The sequence below is a fragment of the Saccopteryx leptura genome, chromosome 2, assembly GCF_036850995.1.
Source record: "Saccopteryx leptura isolate mSacLep1 chromosome 2, mSacLep1_pri_phased_curated, whole genome shotgun sequence".
Classification (NCBI taxonomy): Eukaryota; Metazoa; Chordata; class Mammalia; order Chiroptera; family Emballonuridae; genus Saccopteryx; species Saccopteryx leptura.
Window position 1 is genome coordinate 249827011 of NC_089504.1, and position 19116 is coordinate 249846126.

A 19116-nucleotide genomic window follows, 5' to 3' on the forward strand; every position below is an offset into this window, starting at 1 on the left:
ATTCTCCCCTGCCCACCCCACCCCCTTTCTCTTTCTCTTAAGAGAAACAATCATGCCGCTTGTGTCAAGAGCATTGTGGCAAATATTAAACAGGAATTACAGGAAATGAGAGGAAGGTGTTTCTCCCACATGTAAAATAAGGCCGATCTGAAGGCATCTGATGGTGAACCGAGAGGAAGACCCCCAGCAGGCAGCTCGCAGTGTTGATGGTCACGTGTCCTTGTCTCCATCTTAAGGTCATCTCGGAAGCCACGTTTGGGTCACGTCCCAGCGGCCTGTCCACAGCACCTGTAACCTTGGCATCTCTGAGAGCGTGCTGGGCAACTGCTTGTCCCCTGTGGGTGCAGAGACATGGGGCGGGGGGAGGGGGTGGACAGCAGGGTTGTGCCAGAGACCTGGTGACCCCAAGGTCAAGTCTCTGTTCTTCATTTCACTCCTTCAGGACAAGGCTAACAGACACTTTATGCCTCCGGAGGAGGAAGACGGAGAACGGAGGTGGCATTTCTCAGTGCCACCACATTCCAAGAGCATTTCTCTCGTGGTGGTAACATTTGCAATGTGGGCATTGGCAACGGTGACCATTGCTGGCCACCTAAATCGCAAAAGTGGCCCTCCCAACGTCTCTCATGCGATGACTTTATTTGTACGCTGCCCACAGTGACACCAAATCACTGAGTCTCTTTTCTTAGGGACCATTTAACATGTGGGTCCCAGCTGTGTCATTTGTCACCATCAGGCATGGAGGAGTCTGGGATCAAGTGTCTTTTTGTCTCAGGCCTGGCTTTGTAGTGGGGCACACAGTCATGATGTCTCTTGAAGTCTCATGCTTATCTGTGCCCTTTCCTACAAGGAGAAAGCTTTTCTCTCTCTCTCTCTCTCTCTCTCTCTCTCTCTCTCTCTCTCTCTCCCTCCCTCCCTCCCTCTTTTGTCTTTTTCCTTCTCTGTCTTCAAATTAAGCCAAGAGAAGGTCTCTACCCTCAGCTGAGCAGGAAGCTGCTGCTTTTCATTTTCAAGCCAATTCCATGAGGGACGTGATGTCACTGTCATCTTGCAGACCTCTGCGTGGAGACAGCATCACACAATTGGCACATGGAACTCGAGTTTCTACCTGGATGTGCCTGTCGCCTACATGGGGGGCTGGAGTCGAGCAGATCGGGTTCTAGTCCGGGTTTATGGGTTCTGTCCTCACTCCCTCTGGGTGAGCGTGCGGAGGGTTACACGACAAGATCGACGTGAGGGCCGTGTGAACCCCTGTAGACAAACCCCAACCCGCTGCATGTGCACCATAAACACAGGCTCATGGCTCTTGCCCTACTTAAATCACCGGTTTCCAATGCATTGGACAGTCATGGAGATGGGAACATGTTAAGGTGGTTGAGGCAAACCATTTTTCACACACACACCCCTCCACACACTCCACTGAGGGCGTTTGGACTCCCATCACTCTGTGGAGCATTGTGTGCCTGCCCACAGAACTGTGCAGAGTGCAGGCTGCTGTGTTAGGAGTTGGGGGGCCGGGGAAGGACTGAACCCCCAGTTGAGGAAACAAGAGAGGGACAAAGACCTCCAGCCAGGAGAGCCTCCTCCTCCCTCTCCAGGCTCCATGGGGCCTCTCTGTGATTTGAGTGTAGTCATCTGCGGAGATTAGCACTGAGCTACCCGCACGGTTTTGCCCAGACACCCAGCTGGGTCCCCACAACTTGAGACGCCCCTCTGTGGTTATGGTCCAGCCACCGTCCCCGGAACAGGCAGGCACCCAGGGCCAGCTCCTGTGTTAAGGGCTGCACATCTGTTGCTAACAGTCGTCACTGTCATTACCCTCGTGGGTCTGTCTTCCGTGTGTCTTCCCACGTCCCGTCCTGGCCCAGCGCACACAGATTAGAAGGGAGGCTCCGTGAGGAACATGCTCTTGGTTTGGTTGCTGCTGAAGGCACTCGGTAGCTGTTATTTGAAAGAGGTGCTTGTGGCTGAGCAAAGGCAGGTCAGGAGAGACTCCCTGTACCGCGCCGAGGGACTTGGAGCCTCTCCCCGCCCCCAGCAGGGCTGGGCATCTGCGGAGGAAGGGCCAGCGGGCACGGCCCTTGGCAACCCTTTAGCCCAGGAGGACCCGGGGCCTGCGACTGTTTTCGCACCAAGGTCGGGTTTCCATTTCCAGGCTGAGCACACGATTCTCCCACCCCCTCCGCCCTGCGCCCGGGGAGCCCGCCGAGATGACTTGCCTCCAAGATGAAATTGCATTCTTGAAACTGATTTCTCAGAGGGTCCGGTTCATTTTGGCATCTTCACTCTCTCTTCCGGCAGCTTCTGAGACCACCTGAAAATGACTTTTTCCCAGAATTGGGGGTCCCCTTGGATCGCCTCAGCTAAGTAGTTCGGGCTTCAGTGTCTTTGATGGGAAACACCTTCCTACTCGCACCCCGCCCCCCATCCTGGCAGCTCTGCGGAGACCAGGTTCAGTGGTCAATGCGCCCTCCACATCTGCGCACGACCAGGGCGCCTGGCCAGCCCGCGTTCCTCTCAGGAGTGGTCAGCGAGGGCCCACGATACACACTGCTCCCTGGGGAACAGAGCAGGGAAAGACTATTTCGATCCTCCATGGGGTTTTTTTCCCCATCCACGACATGTTCCCCTGATACCAGACTCCCCCGCCGGGTCTGAGGATGGCGCCCAGGGCAGATGTTGGTTCGCACATCTGTCGGCCTGTCCAGCGCAGCGCCCCTTGCTGTTAGGACACAGGAAAGCATTCTGAGATGAAAGGGTTCAATGTCGCTTCCAGGTTCTTCGAGGAAGGCCGGGGCGGCTCCCCGAAGCGCTGTCGAAAGATGTGGGATCAGTGCTGCTGCGTCCAGAGGGTTACAGCATAACGCCGAGGAGGGCCTGGTCATTTACCCGACACTCCTTTTACAAAAAGGGGAAACTGAGGCCTGGCAGGGCAGGGCAAGGGAAACCAGCTGTGTGGGCAGGGGCTGTTGGTTGCAAAGCAGGAGAAACCGAGTCTGCATCACTTCAGCCAAAGACAGCATGTGACCAGAGGAGGTCACAGAATGGCAAGGGCGGGAGGGGAGACTGCAGAGGGGTTGGGAACCACTGAAATACCCAGGACAGGCAGTGATGTCGGTAGCAGGGTCCAGAGCACAGCCCAGCTTGGCCGTGCCTTCCTGTCTCTCTTCTTTGCAATGCTTGTTGGCCAAGCCCCAGTGGGGCACATCCACCTGGCCAGCCACGTTGGCCACATGGAAAAATGAAAAAAGAAAAAAAAAAGAAAGAAATCAAGGACTCAGCCACTTCATCCTTAAAGTGAGGTGTAACTGCCGGATATGAACCTCTCCTCGCCGCTCGCCCCACTCTGGACTCGTGTTACACTCAGTGGCTGTCAGGAAACACCCACTCCCTTGGGGCTCTCGCCCTTTCTAGATTCCTGACCCAGGGGGCTGTCACACTGGGCTGCCTCATGTGTGGGTCCCCTGGTGGCAGGAAGCAGGGCTGGAGGCATCTGTGTTCCCCCCTGCTGGGTGCACTGGGCAGCCCCATCAGGCTGAGCCTTCGCCACTCGTGAGCCTCGCCGCTGGAGTCCACCCGTCCGGTCACATGCTCCGTCATCACGGTGGCCCCGGCCGCTGGCCTTCCTGAAGACTTCGCCCTCTCAGAGGGAGGTGGCTCTCTTCAGCTCGTCTGTTTTCCATTCAGGATGCTTTCAGCTTTTCCAACTCACGTTTCCATTCAGGAAACACTGCGCTTAAAGTGTTTCTTCAACGGGAGATGCCAGGTGCCGCGAAGGCACTTAGTTGAGTGCAGAGGGAAGGGTTTGGCAGGACAGTTGGCCCCGGGCCTGCGGCTGGGACAACAAAGGGCCTCTGGAGACCGAAAGGAAGGCTTGCAAGGACAAGCTGGGCCTGTCTCTCACTGCCTCTCGTCGCCCTATTGAGCAGGGACTGATGGCAAATGATGGATTCCCGAAGAATTACTGTACATCTCCATTACAACAGTTCACCTGCAGGAGGGAGTTTCCGAGAAGAAGAATTTTTCTTTGGCTTTTTCTTCACCTTTTCTTCCGCTGACTTCCACTTCCTCCAATCAGCTGAACCCCTTGGATGTGACCTCCTGGGAGGTGGCCAATGGGTGTTGCCAGGGCGGGACAACAGGTATGTTGACAGGATGGCCGACCAGCACAAAGAACAAGGCTCCCTCACGTGGTGAAGCTGGGGCTACCCCGGAGGAGTGTGTGCGTGTTCACTCCACGGAAAACTTGCTCACCTACCCCTGCATCACCAGGCAGGGCGGATGCAACAGAGACTGGGACAGACAGTTTCTCATCTCAAGATGCTGGCATATTGCCTGACCAGGTGATGGTGCAGTGGACAGAGCATTGACCTGGGATGCTGAAGACCCAGGTTCAAAACCCCAACATATCTGGCTTGAGTGTGAGGTCAAAGATGTGATCGCATGGTCGCTGGCTCGAGCAAGGGGTCACTGGCTCAGCCAGAGCCCCACAGTCAAAGCACGTATGAGAAGCAGTCAACAAACAACTAAAGTGCCACAACAATGAACTGATGCTTCTCATCTCTCTTCCTTCCTGTTTGTCCCTCCCCACCCTTAAAAAAAAAGGCTTACATCTTGGTGGTGGGGAAGACAGAAAAATGAACCGAGGAAACCAAACAATATCTCCATTCGCGATCAGGGAAATAAGGAATAAACTCTAGCAATGAGATTGTTTTTGGAGTGTGGGTACTGGGGAGGGTCTACTTGAGTTGGTGTTCAAGGGGTCACAGGTGTTGGCTGCTTGCTCAGTGACAAGATGGAGCCAGCCAGGCAGAGAGCAGCAGAGGGAACAGGAAGTGCAAAGTGGGGATGAGTTGGGCATGCCTGTAGGGCAGACGCCACTGGAGGGACAGGGTGTGTCCCAGGAAAGGACTCCAGATGGTACTCTAACTGTGAGAGGAAGCCAGGGACGCTCCTAAGGATGTAGTGACCTTGTGAGTTAGGTATTATTAAGACACCTCTGGCTCCTGGGCAGAGAAGAGATTTTAGAGAGACAAGTGTAGAATCTTGGAGAAAAGGCAACACCACGGTCCGGAAGAAAGATGAAGGTATCCCCGGAAGCTTTAGCAGAAAAAGGAAAAAAAAAAAGGGAAAAAGACCAGACATCCACGACCATCACAGAGCAGTTGAATCTTAAGGGAAGAGAGGAAAGGTGTTTTCTAAAGAGCACTGGTGTTTGTTAATAGCTCAGCAAGTAACTGGATCATGCAGCTGCATTTGACGACATTAATGGGGGGGGGGAGCAAAGATTGAAACTCCTCCGGAAGGGGATGCTATGACCCCTGTTGCAGAGAGAAGTGGGAGGGCAAGAACGAGGCTGCTCTTCCAACTCCGGTGGAACCCCTCCCCGTCTGCTTGGAAAACGCCGCAGAGGGGAACCGGGACGAGAGCACAGCCTCTCCAGGATCTGTGGCATCTGCAATCACCCTGGTCTGGCTCCTCCTCGCTGTGTCTTTTGCGAAACAAATGGGGGACCTGCAGAAGGTGTGTGGGGACTTCTCGTGATGAATTGTCACTCACTGGGGGCACGGAGCATTCATCTCTGTGTCGCCGGCATCAAATGACAGCCCCTGGCACCAATGGGGAGCCCTGGAAAATGCTGGATGGATGGATGGATGGATGGGTAACCGGGCCAAGGGTTTGGGTGCTGAGTAGGGCACACCTTCCATTTCAAAAGTACAACTTTCCCTTCTCCCCCTCCCCCCACGGTCCTTCGTCTCCGCAGCAGGTGCTGCCGCCGAGACCCTCCACTCATCAATTACAGACATTCGCCATACGCAACGCTTTTGCATAGTTAATTCAGCCTCTTCATTATGTATTTAGTGGAACGCAGCAGGCATCAAATTCAATAGCGAGCGCTGGAGTGGGTCCAGGGGCTGTCTCCTGCGATACTCGGAGAATGCGGAGTTTCAGCCGGGGGTCCTCGGAGCGTGTCCCTCCTGGACGGCCTCCAGTGGGCTCCGCTCTGCGCATCTCTCTTGGAACGAGTTCAGCCCTTCTGGAAGGGCTGATAGCTTCCAGGGACGCCAAGTCCAGGCCCCTTCTCCTTCCTTCGGTGGAAATTAATATTAACTTGGCTGGTGGAAGGGAAGGGAAGGGCGCGTCTCAGGGAACTGGGCTCCTGGAGCAGTTACTCATTCATTCGACAATCGCCAGGTATGTATCGAGCGCCTTTTATGGGTCCGTGCTGTGTGATGTGCCATCCTCCCCCCAGAGATATAATGGTGAGCAAAAGCATGTCGCACTCTCAGGGAACTTGCTTCGGAGGCGGAGGCTGCGGCGGCCGGTGGCCACCTGACGCATATACCCGCACCCTGTGTGGTGTGCTGATGGAGATGAAGCAGCCCGGCGCGCCGTGGGTGCAGCCAGGTGCACGCAGCTCACAGGTGTGCCGCGGAATGTCCTCGGAAGGGCACTGCGGCCGGGGAGGCGGGCTGTCTCCGCGTCACACCTGGGCGGCCTGAGAGGAATAAACTGGAGAGGAGATGGTGGGGAGGACAAGACATTCCTGGGGGCGGGACTCCGTAGTGTCAGGATTGGAATGATGGCTCAGGGCGGTCACTCGATAAACACGTTACACCACCATCCACTTCCGCTAAGAGATGCAGTGGGTGTCTGTCCTGTTGACGAACCCCCGTGTGCCAACAGGAGACACGACTCCATTCCGTTATCTGTCCTTCTGCCTGGTAGCGGTGGAGTTTATCGATAACGCGTTGATTCCAAGTTTGCAAAAGCATTTCAAGCTGACATGCAGGTGGCTCGGTGGCTCCGGCCCCGCCTGACTTTCCTAGAGACTGATCCAGGTGGGAAGGGTCATGATGGTATTGGGGGGGGGGGCGCTGAGGTCTTCAGATAGTCTCTCTTGTGGCGTCATCCGGAAGGATGGTGGGTGCTACCTCGTGTTGGGCGTGGGCGCTGTTCGCCGCTGACATCTATGAGGTTTCTGTGTTCCCCCCCTGGTCTCCGAGGGACAGTCCCTGATTTCCGTGATGCCCCGTTGCATGTCCCCTGTGTGGAAGACCAAGTCCAGGCCAGGGTTTGTCTCAGTTCTCTCACTTGGGTGACGTGAGGAACCTCTCTTGGGGACTTGAAAATCCACTCCTTCCCCTGTCTACTCAGGCCCTGGGGGGCCGGGGGTGGAGTGAGCCTCTCAGGTCCCCCTGTTCCCGGCACCCCAAGCTGATTCTGCTCTTCCTGGGCCGTAGCCTGGCAAAGTGCAGAGGCGACTCTAGGGTCACTTAGGACAAGAGTAGAAGAGTCCGATCAGCCAGAGCCTGCATTGTTTAACTGTTGCTGTGTGACCAACTGTCCCAGGCGTACCGTCTCCAAATAACTATCATTTCTCACAATAGATAGGGATGTTCTGGGCAAGTCCTCTGTTGCTCTTTCGTGGAGTTAAATGTACCCAGTGCATCAGCTTGTGGCCAGGACAGACAGTCCTCTCTCCCCCAACACAGTCCTGCCTCAGACATCTTCACGGCCACCCAGACGTGAAGGGATGGGTGGACCCAGGGCTTTCCCCCTGGTGGAGGGACCCCCGAGGCAGTGCTGGGGCGTCCACCACCGTGGATGCGAAGCCCCCGCTGGGCATTGTATGGGACCTCCATGCCTCTCCCGTCCGGCCCTCAAAGGCCCTCTTGGCAACTCTGCTTCCCCAGAGTGTGACCTAATTTAGCTAAAATGTCAGATCCTTGAGAATTAACGTATCGCACACCCCTGGTGTGTTAGGGCAGGACCTGGGGAGGTTGGGCGAGGTCTTGATTTTCCCTGCCTGCTGTGTTCAGGCAGACCCCAGGACACGTGGCTTCGGAAGGACAAAGGTATGCACGTCCCAGCTGGTTACTGAACAGCAGAAATAACTGTAGCAATAAGAGCAACCACCTGGTGGAGAGCTGCTATGATAAACACGCGGTTCTGCGTGTGTTATACCATTTTCCCTTCAAACAGCCTCAGGGGGTTAACACTGTCACAGAGGTGGAGTTAGTGGTTCTACAACATCGCTATCTGTCACAGTCACCTGAGGAGTCCAGGTCCCACTCTAGACCTATGACAGTAAGATCCGGGGGGTGGGACCCAGAAGTCAGAATTGTGTACAGCTCTCCACTGAATAACTCCAGCTTGTCACCAAGGCTGAGAGCGACTGCATTAAGTAACTTGCGCCCAAGGTCATCCCCTCGCAACACTACATGTGAAATTCGGACGTCCACCCAAGTGCATGCCTGATTTCAGGGCCGATGGTGGTGACACCCACCCAATAGGATTGCTGCATAGACACAAAGAAGAAAAGAAAGTCATGATAATTTCAGAGGGACCTGCTTGGTGATCACATCAAGAGAGCCCTTTTGTGGAGAGCAGTGACTCTTGGCCTTGGGTGATTAAAATCACCCAAGCCTTAAAACCACTAAAGTCTGAGAAGAACCACTGCCTGAGATCCGACGCCGTGGGGTCAGGATAGACACGGGGGGTGATCATTCTCCTTCCTATCACCCTGGGCGCTTGGCACACTTAGCCAAGGCTGCGAGCCCCACCTTTCCAGGGCGGGCCGGTGGATGCAAGTCACCTTTAGACCAAGATCAGGGGCACCAGCTCGATTTGCAGTAAAGGACTCTCTTGCTTCATTCTTCCTCATGTACCTGCTCCTATAAAATTGTAGGCTTTGGGGACCGGAATAGAGAGAAGGGAGAATTTTTTTTTAAGTCCAAACTCACAGGCTAAACCCAAGTGTCCCTGGAAACAGGACGACTTTCAAAGATCCCCCGTCACTGAATTCTGTCCTTTCTTGCTAACTGCAGAGACCGGGAGGATAGAGGTGACTCTGTCAATAACAGCCCAGACCCGTGCTCCCCTCCTGGACAGATTGGATTCAGCTGTGTTGTGTCACGTCAGCCTCTCAGAGATTCCCCAGTCAGCACTGCATGGGATTAGTGATGCCGAGAAACGGGGTCGGCAGAGAAGTCGTGCTGGTGTCCGCGGGGGTGCCCTGCCTGGAGCTGGTTTGTCCTGGGTGTCCCTGGCTCAACCTCCTTCTCCCCATCTCCTTCTCCCCATGCTCCCTAGTCATGCGGAGGCGTCTGTGAAATTCTCCCTGTTGTCGTTGGAGCAAAGGGGTTTCCTGTTGTTGCTCCCGGGCAGGGCGCCCCGCCTGCTTCAGTACCATGGAGAGCTCTCGGGGGGTCACAGGTGTCAGTCTCCCTTTCTTCTGCAGGTGGGACGCTGTCAGCAGCGAGAGCGACTTTGGAGCTGAAATCCCTTACCTACTCTAGTGGGGGGAGGGGAGGGAAGTCCTTGTGGCTTCTTAACAACCCCCCCCCCCCCCGACTCAATTTTCTTACAAGATAAAAAGTTCAAGAGCTAAGAGGTTTGGGTCATTGGATTTCAAAAAGTCCAAAATTTATTGTGACTATTGAGGAGGGGGGTGTTTGCTTTTCAGTAATAGCTTTTTAAAAAACAAAAAACTAATTTTGAAAAAAAAGCGTTTCAAGGGTTACAGCAATACCTCGATGCTATTGATCTAGCAAGTGGTGGTGCGGGGCGTTCTCCACAGTCACGAGAGGGTTCCAGTTCGTCTCTTTATCACGCCAACCACGTCAGGAGCCTTATGTCAGCTGGCACGGGGACCTCTGGGTCCCTGCTGGGCACAGTCTGAGCAATGATTCAGTTGACCCAGAGATGATGGGAGGCACTGACCGCAGACGAAATTGCAAGCCTGTCTCTTCTTTCCTTAGTGCCCGTCTGCTGGCATAATGCACTGGGCTCTGGGTCCAGGGACGGTGCGGAGTAACAAACCTGCATGTGTCCCCATTCACAGGGCCGCCTGGCCTCAGCCTCTCTGTCGTGGCTTCTGCCCAGGGAGCCCCAGCACCCGGAGAGGATGTGCCAGAGTGTGCGGGGTGGGGGGATGGTTTCTGGAAATGGAGTTGAATGGGTCTCCTGCTCTGGAATCACCGCACGCTCCAGACCGCCCTCCTCTCCCCCCCAAGGCTGACAGTTCTCTCACGAGCTTGCGCAGACCAGGGCTCAGAGTTCCAGACACGGGACCTATTTTCTTTCCCGAAGGAGCACCCGGCATCCGACAAATCATGATGTTTCTGGGCCGCACGTCTGGCCAGAGAACGGAAGGACGATCCGTGGGCCCAGGGCTTCGGTTGGTGTGGTGACTCCGCCGTTACCTCCTGCCGCAGCCGCCGAGCAGAGCGCAGGGTGATGGGCTGAGGAATCGTCTCTGGTTGCGGAACGCGCCCCGGAGTGTGAGCGGGTGCACCCTTAACAGATTGTGCCCCGCCCCCCACCCCACTCACCAAGGGTACCACCAACACTCAGGGCACAGTTTTTAAGCATATACGGTGTCTCTTTCTTTATATGCTGTGGAAAACCACCTAAATTTCCCCTGGAAACCCATGACCTTCCCAGTGGCTGCCAGCTGAGATATTATAGCTGTTGACCCACCACTTACAACAACACTTGACATCTAGGGGAGCAGTGGAGGCCCCTTGGCCTGGCCTCAAGATCTCACCAGGACCCTGGATCACCCCTACAGTCCCTGCTGTACACCTGGACAGTCCTGCCTCCCTGTCTCACCAATTTCGATTCTTTCAATTCAGTAGCTCCAGAGACCTTCTTCCGTGTCCTCTTCTCTGACTTCCTCAGCAAACTGGCTGACTTTTTCCTTTTTTTCTTTTTTGTAAAGATCTCAATGATCCATAACTCAGGCTCTACAAGCTGTCCCTTACCTGACACGGTCACTCAGCCAGGCTCTCGCGACGCAGAAGCAGCCAGAGACAAAGTTCGGACAAGTGGGCAGGGCCAGGTCCCACAGGAGTGGCTCTGACTGACTAGCTGCAAGGTAGCCCGGCAATGTTGTTTTTCTGCTTCTCTGCCTCCGTAGGATAAGCTAAGGAGGGGTTGAAGGACGTTGAGGGAGCTACCAAAAGCATCATTGGCCGCATGTAACAGAATTGAACTTAAAGGGGGTCCACTTAACTCAAAGTCCACACAGGTGCGGACATCGAGGTTGAGTCCGACTCGATCATCTCCTTTTCTGAAGAGCTAGTGAACATCAATCCAAGAGAGTCATCAGCACGATGTGCACTGGTGGGTGCTGCTCCATCCCAGCGGCCCAGGTTCCTCGCTTGTAGTCGGTGCCATGTCACAGGTGCTGTCCTCAATGAGATGTGTTCTTTGTCCTTATACTCCGGTAGCCATGCTGGCCGAGAGGGCCAGCCAGAAGGGGGCAGGGAGGGGGGAGAGGGAGAAGGGTCCTTCCGCTGGGCAGAGTCAGCTGACGGCCATTTGCTTTGGTCCTCTCGCAGAAGCAGCGGTCTGCTCAACGAGGTCGTGCAGGTGAGCTTCGAGATCGCCAGCTTCAGTAGCCTCTCGGGGACGCAGCCCATCGCCTGGCAGGTGGAGTACCCGCGGAGGGGGGCCACGGACATTGCTGTGTCTGAGGTCTTCATCAGCCAGAAGGACCTGGTTGCCATCGTCCCCTTGGCCATGGTAAGGTTTCTGTGACCGTGTCTTCAGCTGACTGTGTCCCTGTCTCCTTCCTGTCATCCCCAAGATGTTTGCTGCCATTGTTTTATGGGGTATTTACATGAAAACACTTCTATTCCCCCCCTCATCCCCGCCCTGGAAGTCCAGGCTTTCTCTTTATGCTGGGTTGTTTTGGGGTTTTTTTTGTATTTTTTCTGAAGTTAGAAGCACGGAGGCAGAGAGACAGGCTCCCGCATGCGCCCAACCTGGATCCACCATGCCCATCAGGGGGCGATGCTCTGCCCATCTGGGGTGTTGCTCTGTTGCATCCAGAGCCATTCTAGCGCCTGAGGCAGAGGCCATGGAGCCATCCTCAGTGCCCGGGGCCAATTTTGCTCCAATGGAGCCTTGACTGTGGGAAGGGAAGAGAGAGACAGAGAGGAAGGAGAGGGGGAGGGGTGGAGAAGCAGATGGGCGCTTCTCCTGTGTGCCCTGGCCGGGAATCAAACCCGGGACCCCCAAACGCCAGGCCGACACTCTGCCGCTGAGCCAAGTGGCCAGGGCTCTTTAGGCTGTTTTTATACCCACTTCACGACATTTGCCATAGTCCATACCAAGTTTGTTTACTTACTTTTTCTTCTCTGTGTCTATGTGTTATAAGGAAACTTGAGGTTACTATGTATGTGAGTCAGGATAGGCAAGCTTCGAGGCTGCAACAATCAACCTCAACATCTCCCGTGCCTCATACAACATTGTTAGTCTTCTCCTGTCATGTGGCGTAGGTGGTACGCCTGTTCCGTGCAGCCCCTCTGAGGATACATAATCATCCTGTGGCTCTGACATCTGGAGCCTTCCTCATCACCATGACAGAGGGATGGGGGGGTGTAGAGTCACATGCAGAGTCTCCTAGACGCTGACCTGGGAATGACGGGCAGCACTTTCCCGCACACGCCTCGTAGGTGGGAAGGAACCCCAGAGCCCGTCAGATTTGGAGAGGGCTGGGGAGCAGGTGCAGAAGAGTGGGGTGGATGCCGTGGTCTCTGCCTCGCCGCCTCATAAATCCACGCGGCTGGTAACAGCTAGCACACGAGACGAGCACAGGGTCCACCGACTTGTGCGGCTGTGCCTGAGCAAAGAAGGAAGAGTAAGAGGCTGGGTCGTAACTTCACCCGTGGTCACTGACCTGCAGCTGCCTTGCCCGGGACCACCCTCCAGGGCCATGCCTACGTTTGTGCAGAGGATAAGACCCCCCTACACATACACACACACACACACACACACACTGGGAGACACAAAGAAAACGGACTTTCAGAGGCACATGAAGAGTGTTCTGAAGTGTGTCTGCATGTCTTGGCCAGAATTCCCCCTCACCCACATGGAGCCTTCATGACTATTCTAAACTAACTTCTCTTCAGCTTTGGAATGAGCAGGCTTCATTACACCAGGGGGAGAACTGGACCAGGTAGGTGTTTGGAGGTTACATGTGACAGAAAACCTACCCCAAACCAGCTTCGGAATGATGAGAATTCACTGGGTTGCGTGGCTCCAGGTCCAGGGTTGGCACTGGCTTCGTCGACACCTGATCAGGACTCTGTCGCTGGGACCCCGTGTTACTCCCTCCCCCGGCTTCCTTCTCAAATGACTCATGATGCCCACGTGGCTGCCAGTGCTCCTGCCAAAGGCGTCAAGCTTCAAGCCTGTGAAGAGCTCCTGGTTCGTTTCCAAAAACCCCAGCAAAGGTCCCATGGCCACTCACTGCTCTTGCTTGGGTGGGATGCCTTCTGCCCAAAGCAGTCACTGTGGCAAGGAGGTTAGAGCCCCCACCCCCAGAGGGGAGGACAGACTGGAGCAGAGGCTGTCAGTGCCCTGTCCTGAGCTCACCTTCCCACTTCAGTGCACGCCTGCCACCTTCTCCCACCTTAAGCACCGGCGTCCTTTTCCCGGAGAGATTGTCTTGCCTTCAAAGCCACGTGCTCCTACCCCCCTCAGGCTTCCTGGGCAACGTGGCCCTGTCCCTGTGTATGGGCAGGAGAGCTCCATGCCCTGCAAACATCTCCATCCCTTTGACCCACTCCCTGCGCCCACATTAGGCTGGGGGAGGGCCCAGGGGAGGGGGGTCTGGTTGACTTGACAGAGAGCTGTCCAGGGCAGCCCGTGGGCAGCTCTAACTACAAGAGAAGGGACAGCGTTCAGTCCAATGAAGAAATTCATTTCTTTATTGTCATAAGAAAAAAAGTACAGCCAACCCTTAAATAGCATGGGAGTTGGGGGTCATGCCAACCCCTGGGCCGACGAAAACCCATGTATAACTTAGACTTTCCAAAAACTTAACCACTGCTAGCCTACTGTTGAGTGAAGCCTTACCGATCACATAAATGGTCAATTGTCACCTGTTTTGTATATTGTATACCAAATTATATTATATATAGTATATGGTATGTAATATACCATAGTCTTACAATAAAGTATGCTAGAGAAAAGAAAATGTTAAGAAAACCGTAAGAAAGAGAAAATACATCCATAGTATTTATTGAAAAAAACTCGTACAGAAGCAGCCCTGCAGTGCAATCCTGAGTCATTCAAGGGTCACCCGTATTACATCACAGGTGCAACCCCACAATCAGAGGCCAGGCACGGAGCTCCCTATGGTGACCATGGTGGGTGCAGGGGGCCGGTCCTCTTTTAGAGGGTAAAGGGGCCGCAGAATCTGTTCAACCTCACGCTGAGTTCTTACAATGTGCGGACTCTGTGGGTATTTATCCTCGGTCCTCAGAAATTAGCAATAAACAGGCAAGTCTTGCCCTCAAGGGGCTTCCCCTCGGGATGGGGCTGGGCGGCAGACAGGTGAATGTCTACTGAGCTAGACCAGGTCGTGATAGGATGCAGCTGGGAGGACAGATAGCACCGGGCATGGAGGGGTGGAGGGGTGGGAGTCGTTTCTGGTTCTGTCTCTCGGACTTTCTCACTGGAGTTGATCTTTAAATAAAAAAGCTAAATGTTATGCCTAGCCTAGAGAAGGCAGGTGCAGCTGGTGGCCCTTTGCCCCAGGACTGACTGGCTGACTGACTTAGTCCCAGATTGAATTTCCTGGGAGACGGTGAGATGTACCTGGAGTTTTGAAGCATTTCAATGATAATGTTTTTTGTTTTTGTTTTTTGCCTTTGCACATTCAAGATGAAATCATTTCCCCTGGTCCCTGAAACATGGTGGGAACTTAGGTTTGGTTTGTTGTTGTTTTTTTCCTTTCTTATATAATATAAAGCTTTTAAATTTTCTAGAAGGCATCCATATCTCCCTGCATAAAATCAAATTTAAAATAAAGTGGCTATCACGAAAGGGCTGTTTAGAGGAGAGATTGCTACTTGTTCTCTCCAGTCTACAAAATAATGACGCTAATCCTCACCTCTCCGGAGTGTCACGGAGATTCATTATGGTTCGAGAGATCCCTGGAGCCCCCCTACTCCCACATAAATTATGCAGCAAGACAGGGTTTTCGGATTCTGGCTCCTGGGTGGGGGGGGGGCGGTAAATTGATTAACCAGTGGAGGTACCAGCGGTGATCGGACAGAATCTTCTATAGTGGCTTGAATTATGTCCCTCCCCCACAAAAAAGATACATTGATGTCCTAACTCCGTGTTCTATTCTACCCCACCCTCCCTACCCCTCCCGTCCCCCGCCCCCATGCGTAAAAATGTGATTTGGAAGTAGGGTCTTTGCAAATGTGATTCGGTGAAGATGAGGTTCTCAACCCAAGGGCGGGAGGGGATGCGGAAAACTCTGCCTGAGGATGGTGGCTGGCAGGGCGGAGCGTCTGCAGGCCCAGGAATGCAGAGGGCGGCCAGCCACCCTGGATGTCTAGCGGGAGGCGGGGAGGGGTGTCCTGAGGATGGTGGCTGGCGGAGCGGAGCGTCTGCAGGCCCAGGAATGCAGAGGGCGGCCAGCCACCCTGGATGTCTAGCGGGAGGCGGGGAGGGGTGTCCCCCACACCGTCAGAGGGAGTATGGCCCTGCTGACACCCTGATTTGGGACGTCAGCCCGCAGAATCAGGAGAGAATGCCGTCTAGTCGAGGGTGCTTTATTGCACCAGCCGGGGACGCTAACGCATCCCTCCCGCTGGCTGCCCGTCTGGTCCTCTCTGGGTTCCAGCGACTGGGCGGCCTTCTCTGGCCCCTGGGCTCCCAGCTGGGGCGGGTGTCTGCATGAGACACCATCTCGCTGTGTCTCGTGACCCCGCCCACAGTCTGTCCATAGCCTTTGTTACACACCCTAAATCTGGGTCCCCTGGGAGCGGGCCATCCGTTTCCAGCCCGGACGCCTAGCGCTACTGAGGGCCACACCATGTGCTCCCTCTCAGCTGTCCTGCCCAGAGGACCCGCCATGATTATCCCCCGGAAACAGACATGATTGGGAAATGGTTGACCCCCAGAGGTGTCTTTTTCCCCCGCTCACTTCGTAGACACTGACTGTGAAGGACAAGAGGTTCGGGGTCTGCTGGGGTTCCTGTTCCCCGTGTTGGGTCTTCTGACCAGCATCCTCGGCGACTTTTCCGCATCCTTTGCCATGCTGAAGTCGGAGCTGCTGGCTGGGGGAGCTGAGCTGCATGAGCAGGGCCCGTGCCCCCCCCCAGAGAGGCTCGTGGCCGTGTGTCAGTCTGTGAGTGATGGATGACTAAGCGCCGCTCTGGGGTCCACGGGGAAGCCCACTGGTGACGTCCTCTGGGTTCTAGAGACGCGAGGCCGGCATTCCAGAGTGCTTGGGGAGCTCTCCTCTGAAGGGGGCTAGAGAATATTGTTTTTAGGAGAAAATGGAAAAATTACATGTAATTGTTTTTCAGACACGTTCTCCCCACCCCCCTGTCCCTAGGCTCCTTCACCAAATTGAGGATTTTACATCCGTAATTCGGGGGGGGGGGGGGGCGGGGGGCGTGGCAACGCGCTTCTGCTCGGTGAGAAAGTAGCAACGCGGGCAGAACGAGGGTATCCTTCTATCAGCTGTGGATTAACTTGGGGATTAAATTTTTAAAATAACCCTTCCTCCGAACAACCGGCACAGACTTCTGTCTACAAAGCACATCCGTGCCACCCCAGGAAGTAGTTCTGACCCGGCGGCTATGTTTCCAGGGCGACCCACCCGTTACCCAGTGAGCGACGCCCAACCCGGCTGCTGGCCGCAGAGTCGACGCTCAGAAAACGGGGGGTGATGAACACATCATCGGCTTTACCAGCGTCATGGTCAGAACCTGGGTTTCCCCGTCAGTAAAGGAAGGAGTGGGTCCAGTGATGGCCCAGGTCCACTCTGCATCCCTACTGTCCACTGTTTGACTGACTTGACTTAGAAAATTAAAAAAAAAAAACCTGTTCTCATTTTAAGGATTATATAACTGTATTGGGGTTGAGGTGGAGATGGACCACATATCAATGAGATACAAAATGGGGAGGGCAGTGCGTATATTTTTTTGAATTAAGTGTTTTGAGTTTCTTCGGATCTCTTCCCAGAAGTGGGGTCATCTGCTGGATCAAAAGGCAGTTCCACTTTTAATTTCCGGAGGACCCTCCCCACCACTTCCCACAGTCGGCTGCGCCAGTCTGCATTCCCACCCGCCGTGCGCACGGGGGTTCCCTGTTCTCCACACCCCCTGCCAGCCCTTGCTGTTTGTTGATTTTCTGATGAAAGCCGTTGGGGCAGGTGTGAAGCAATGATCTCATTGTGGCTTTGATTTGCCGTTGCTCTGTTGATGCGTGACATTGAGCACCTCGTCCTACGCTGATGGGCCATCTGGATGTCCCTTCCACACACACACACTTTGGAGATGTGTCTGTCCAGGCCCCCTGCCTGTTTTCAACTGTCTGAATTCCCTCACCGGTGTCAGCGACATGAGGCAGGGACCTCCGCCAGGAGCATGGAGGACAAGCCTGGCACGCAGCAGGTGCTCAGTAAGGAGCCGTTGAGTGAAGGACAACTCACCACCTCTGTCTTCCGCCCTCACATGTGAGCTCCTTGGGGTGAGGGACTGCTGTCTGTCCTATCGTCTGATCCCTGGTGCTCAGACTGTCCCTGCCAGGCAGAAACCGCTTCGTGGTGCCTGGTGCATCACTGTGTCCAGCGTGCCGGGACACACGCACACGTTTCACCGCGCCATAGGCTTGGTGGTGCCCACGCTAGCAATACGTGGCTGTCCACCTTTATTCCGCGGCCCATGACTATCCGCGTGTGAAACACATGAGCACCTCAATCTGTGAATGACTTTATCACTCCTTTTAAGGAATTGTCACTTGAGAGGGAACAAAGGAACTATTTTGGGGGGTAAAAAGAACTATTTTGGGGGGGGAGAAAATCAGAGCGCATGTGTCTGGGTGGATGTAGTGGACACCCTGGAGCCAGCTCAGTCTCCCTGACACATATGAAGTGCGTTAGAGCCTCAGTCACTCACTCTTCCCATGAACATCGAATTTAAGTGTCCCACTTTTGTTGATAAACCTTAAGAATTAAAAAAGCAAGTTGTGGCCCTGGCTGGTTGACTCAGCAGTAGAGCGTCAGCCGGCGTGTGGAAGTCCTAGGTTCAATTCCTGGCCAGGGCACACAGGAGAAGCGCCCATCTGCTTCTCCACCCTTCTCCTTCTCCTTCCTCTCTGTCTCTCTCTACCCTCCCACAGCCAAGGCTCCATTGGAGAAAAGTTGGCCCCAGGTGCTGAAGACAGCTTCATGGCCTCCTCAGGCACTAGAATGGCTCTGGCCACAATGGAGCAACGCAGCAGATGGGCAGAACATTGCCCCATGGTGGGCATGCCGGGTGGATCCCGGTCGAGCACATGCGGGAGTCTGTCTGTCTGCCGCCCTGCTTCTTACTTTGGAAAAATACAAAAAAAAAAAAAAAAAAGCCAGTTTTAGACTGAAAGGGGAGGGTGGAGCACACTCTTGGGGGGGGGGGGTTCTCGCACCTGAGCGTGGTGAGTGTCACCTGGAGGGCTGTGGAGTAGTGAAGAGATGGGGCTGGACTTAAGAACCAATGTCCTCTCTCTCAGGAGAGAGGCTGTGACAACCTGCTGCTTCTTCTGGCCCACCCTCCCAAGGATCATCTTCCTGCAGATTAGAGAGAGAGACCCTGGCATGTGTCCCCCGCAACTCCCCTGTCGGGGAGACCGACTGTGTCTGCGAGGAAACGCGGAGCCCCAGGGCAGCGTGCCGCCTGCCCAAACTTACCAGCAAGTCCTCCTCCCGAGTCACCGGGGAAGGGACGCTGTCGACACCACATTGCTTTTCCCTTGGGTCCTTTTCCTTTCTCCCTCGTTGGGGGTTTCAGCGCCACACCGAGGCACTTGATCGTGCTTGGAGTGTGCCAGGGTCTCTATCGTGACTGTCACACTTGTCTGGAAATTCTCAGTGTGCTCCCTTCGGAGGGGAAGGGAGAGGGCAGGATTTAGTAGACAGCCAGGGTAGCAGCATTTGTAATTCCTTTCCTGGCCCCCTGCCGGGCGGCCGTGTCCCCCACCCCCCCACTCCTCCTTGGTTGATGGACGCGGGGCCAGTGCGCCTCTCGCCCATGAAACTGGTAAGTGGCCGGTTACCCAGAGCCAGGACCTTCAAACCCCTCTCCGCAGCCAGCCCTC

At 54.8% G+C, this 19116-nt stretch overlaps 1 protein-coding gene across 1 annotated transcript in view; it reads left to right on the forward strand.

The window, feature by feature from the left end:
- The window catches only part of TMEM132C (transmembrane protein 132C), a 214069-nt gene that overhangs the window by 153881 nt on the left and 41072 nt on the right, over positions 1-19116 (forward strand). Inside the window, exon 4 of the mRNA XM_066371182.1 lies at positions 11349-11532. Within this exon, the coding sequence (XP_066227279.1) occupies positions 11349-11532 (184 nt within the window). The remainder of the gene's footprint in view (positions 1-11348; positions 11533-19116) is intronic.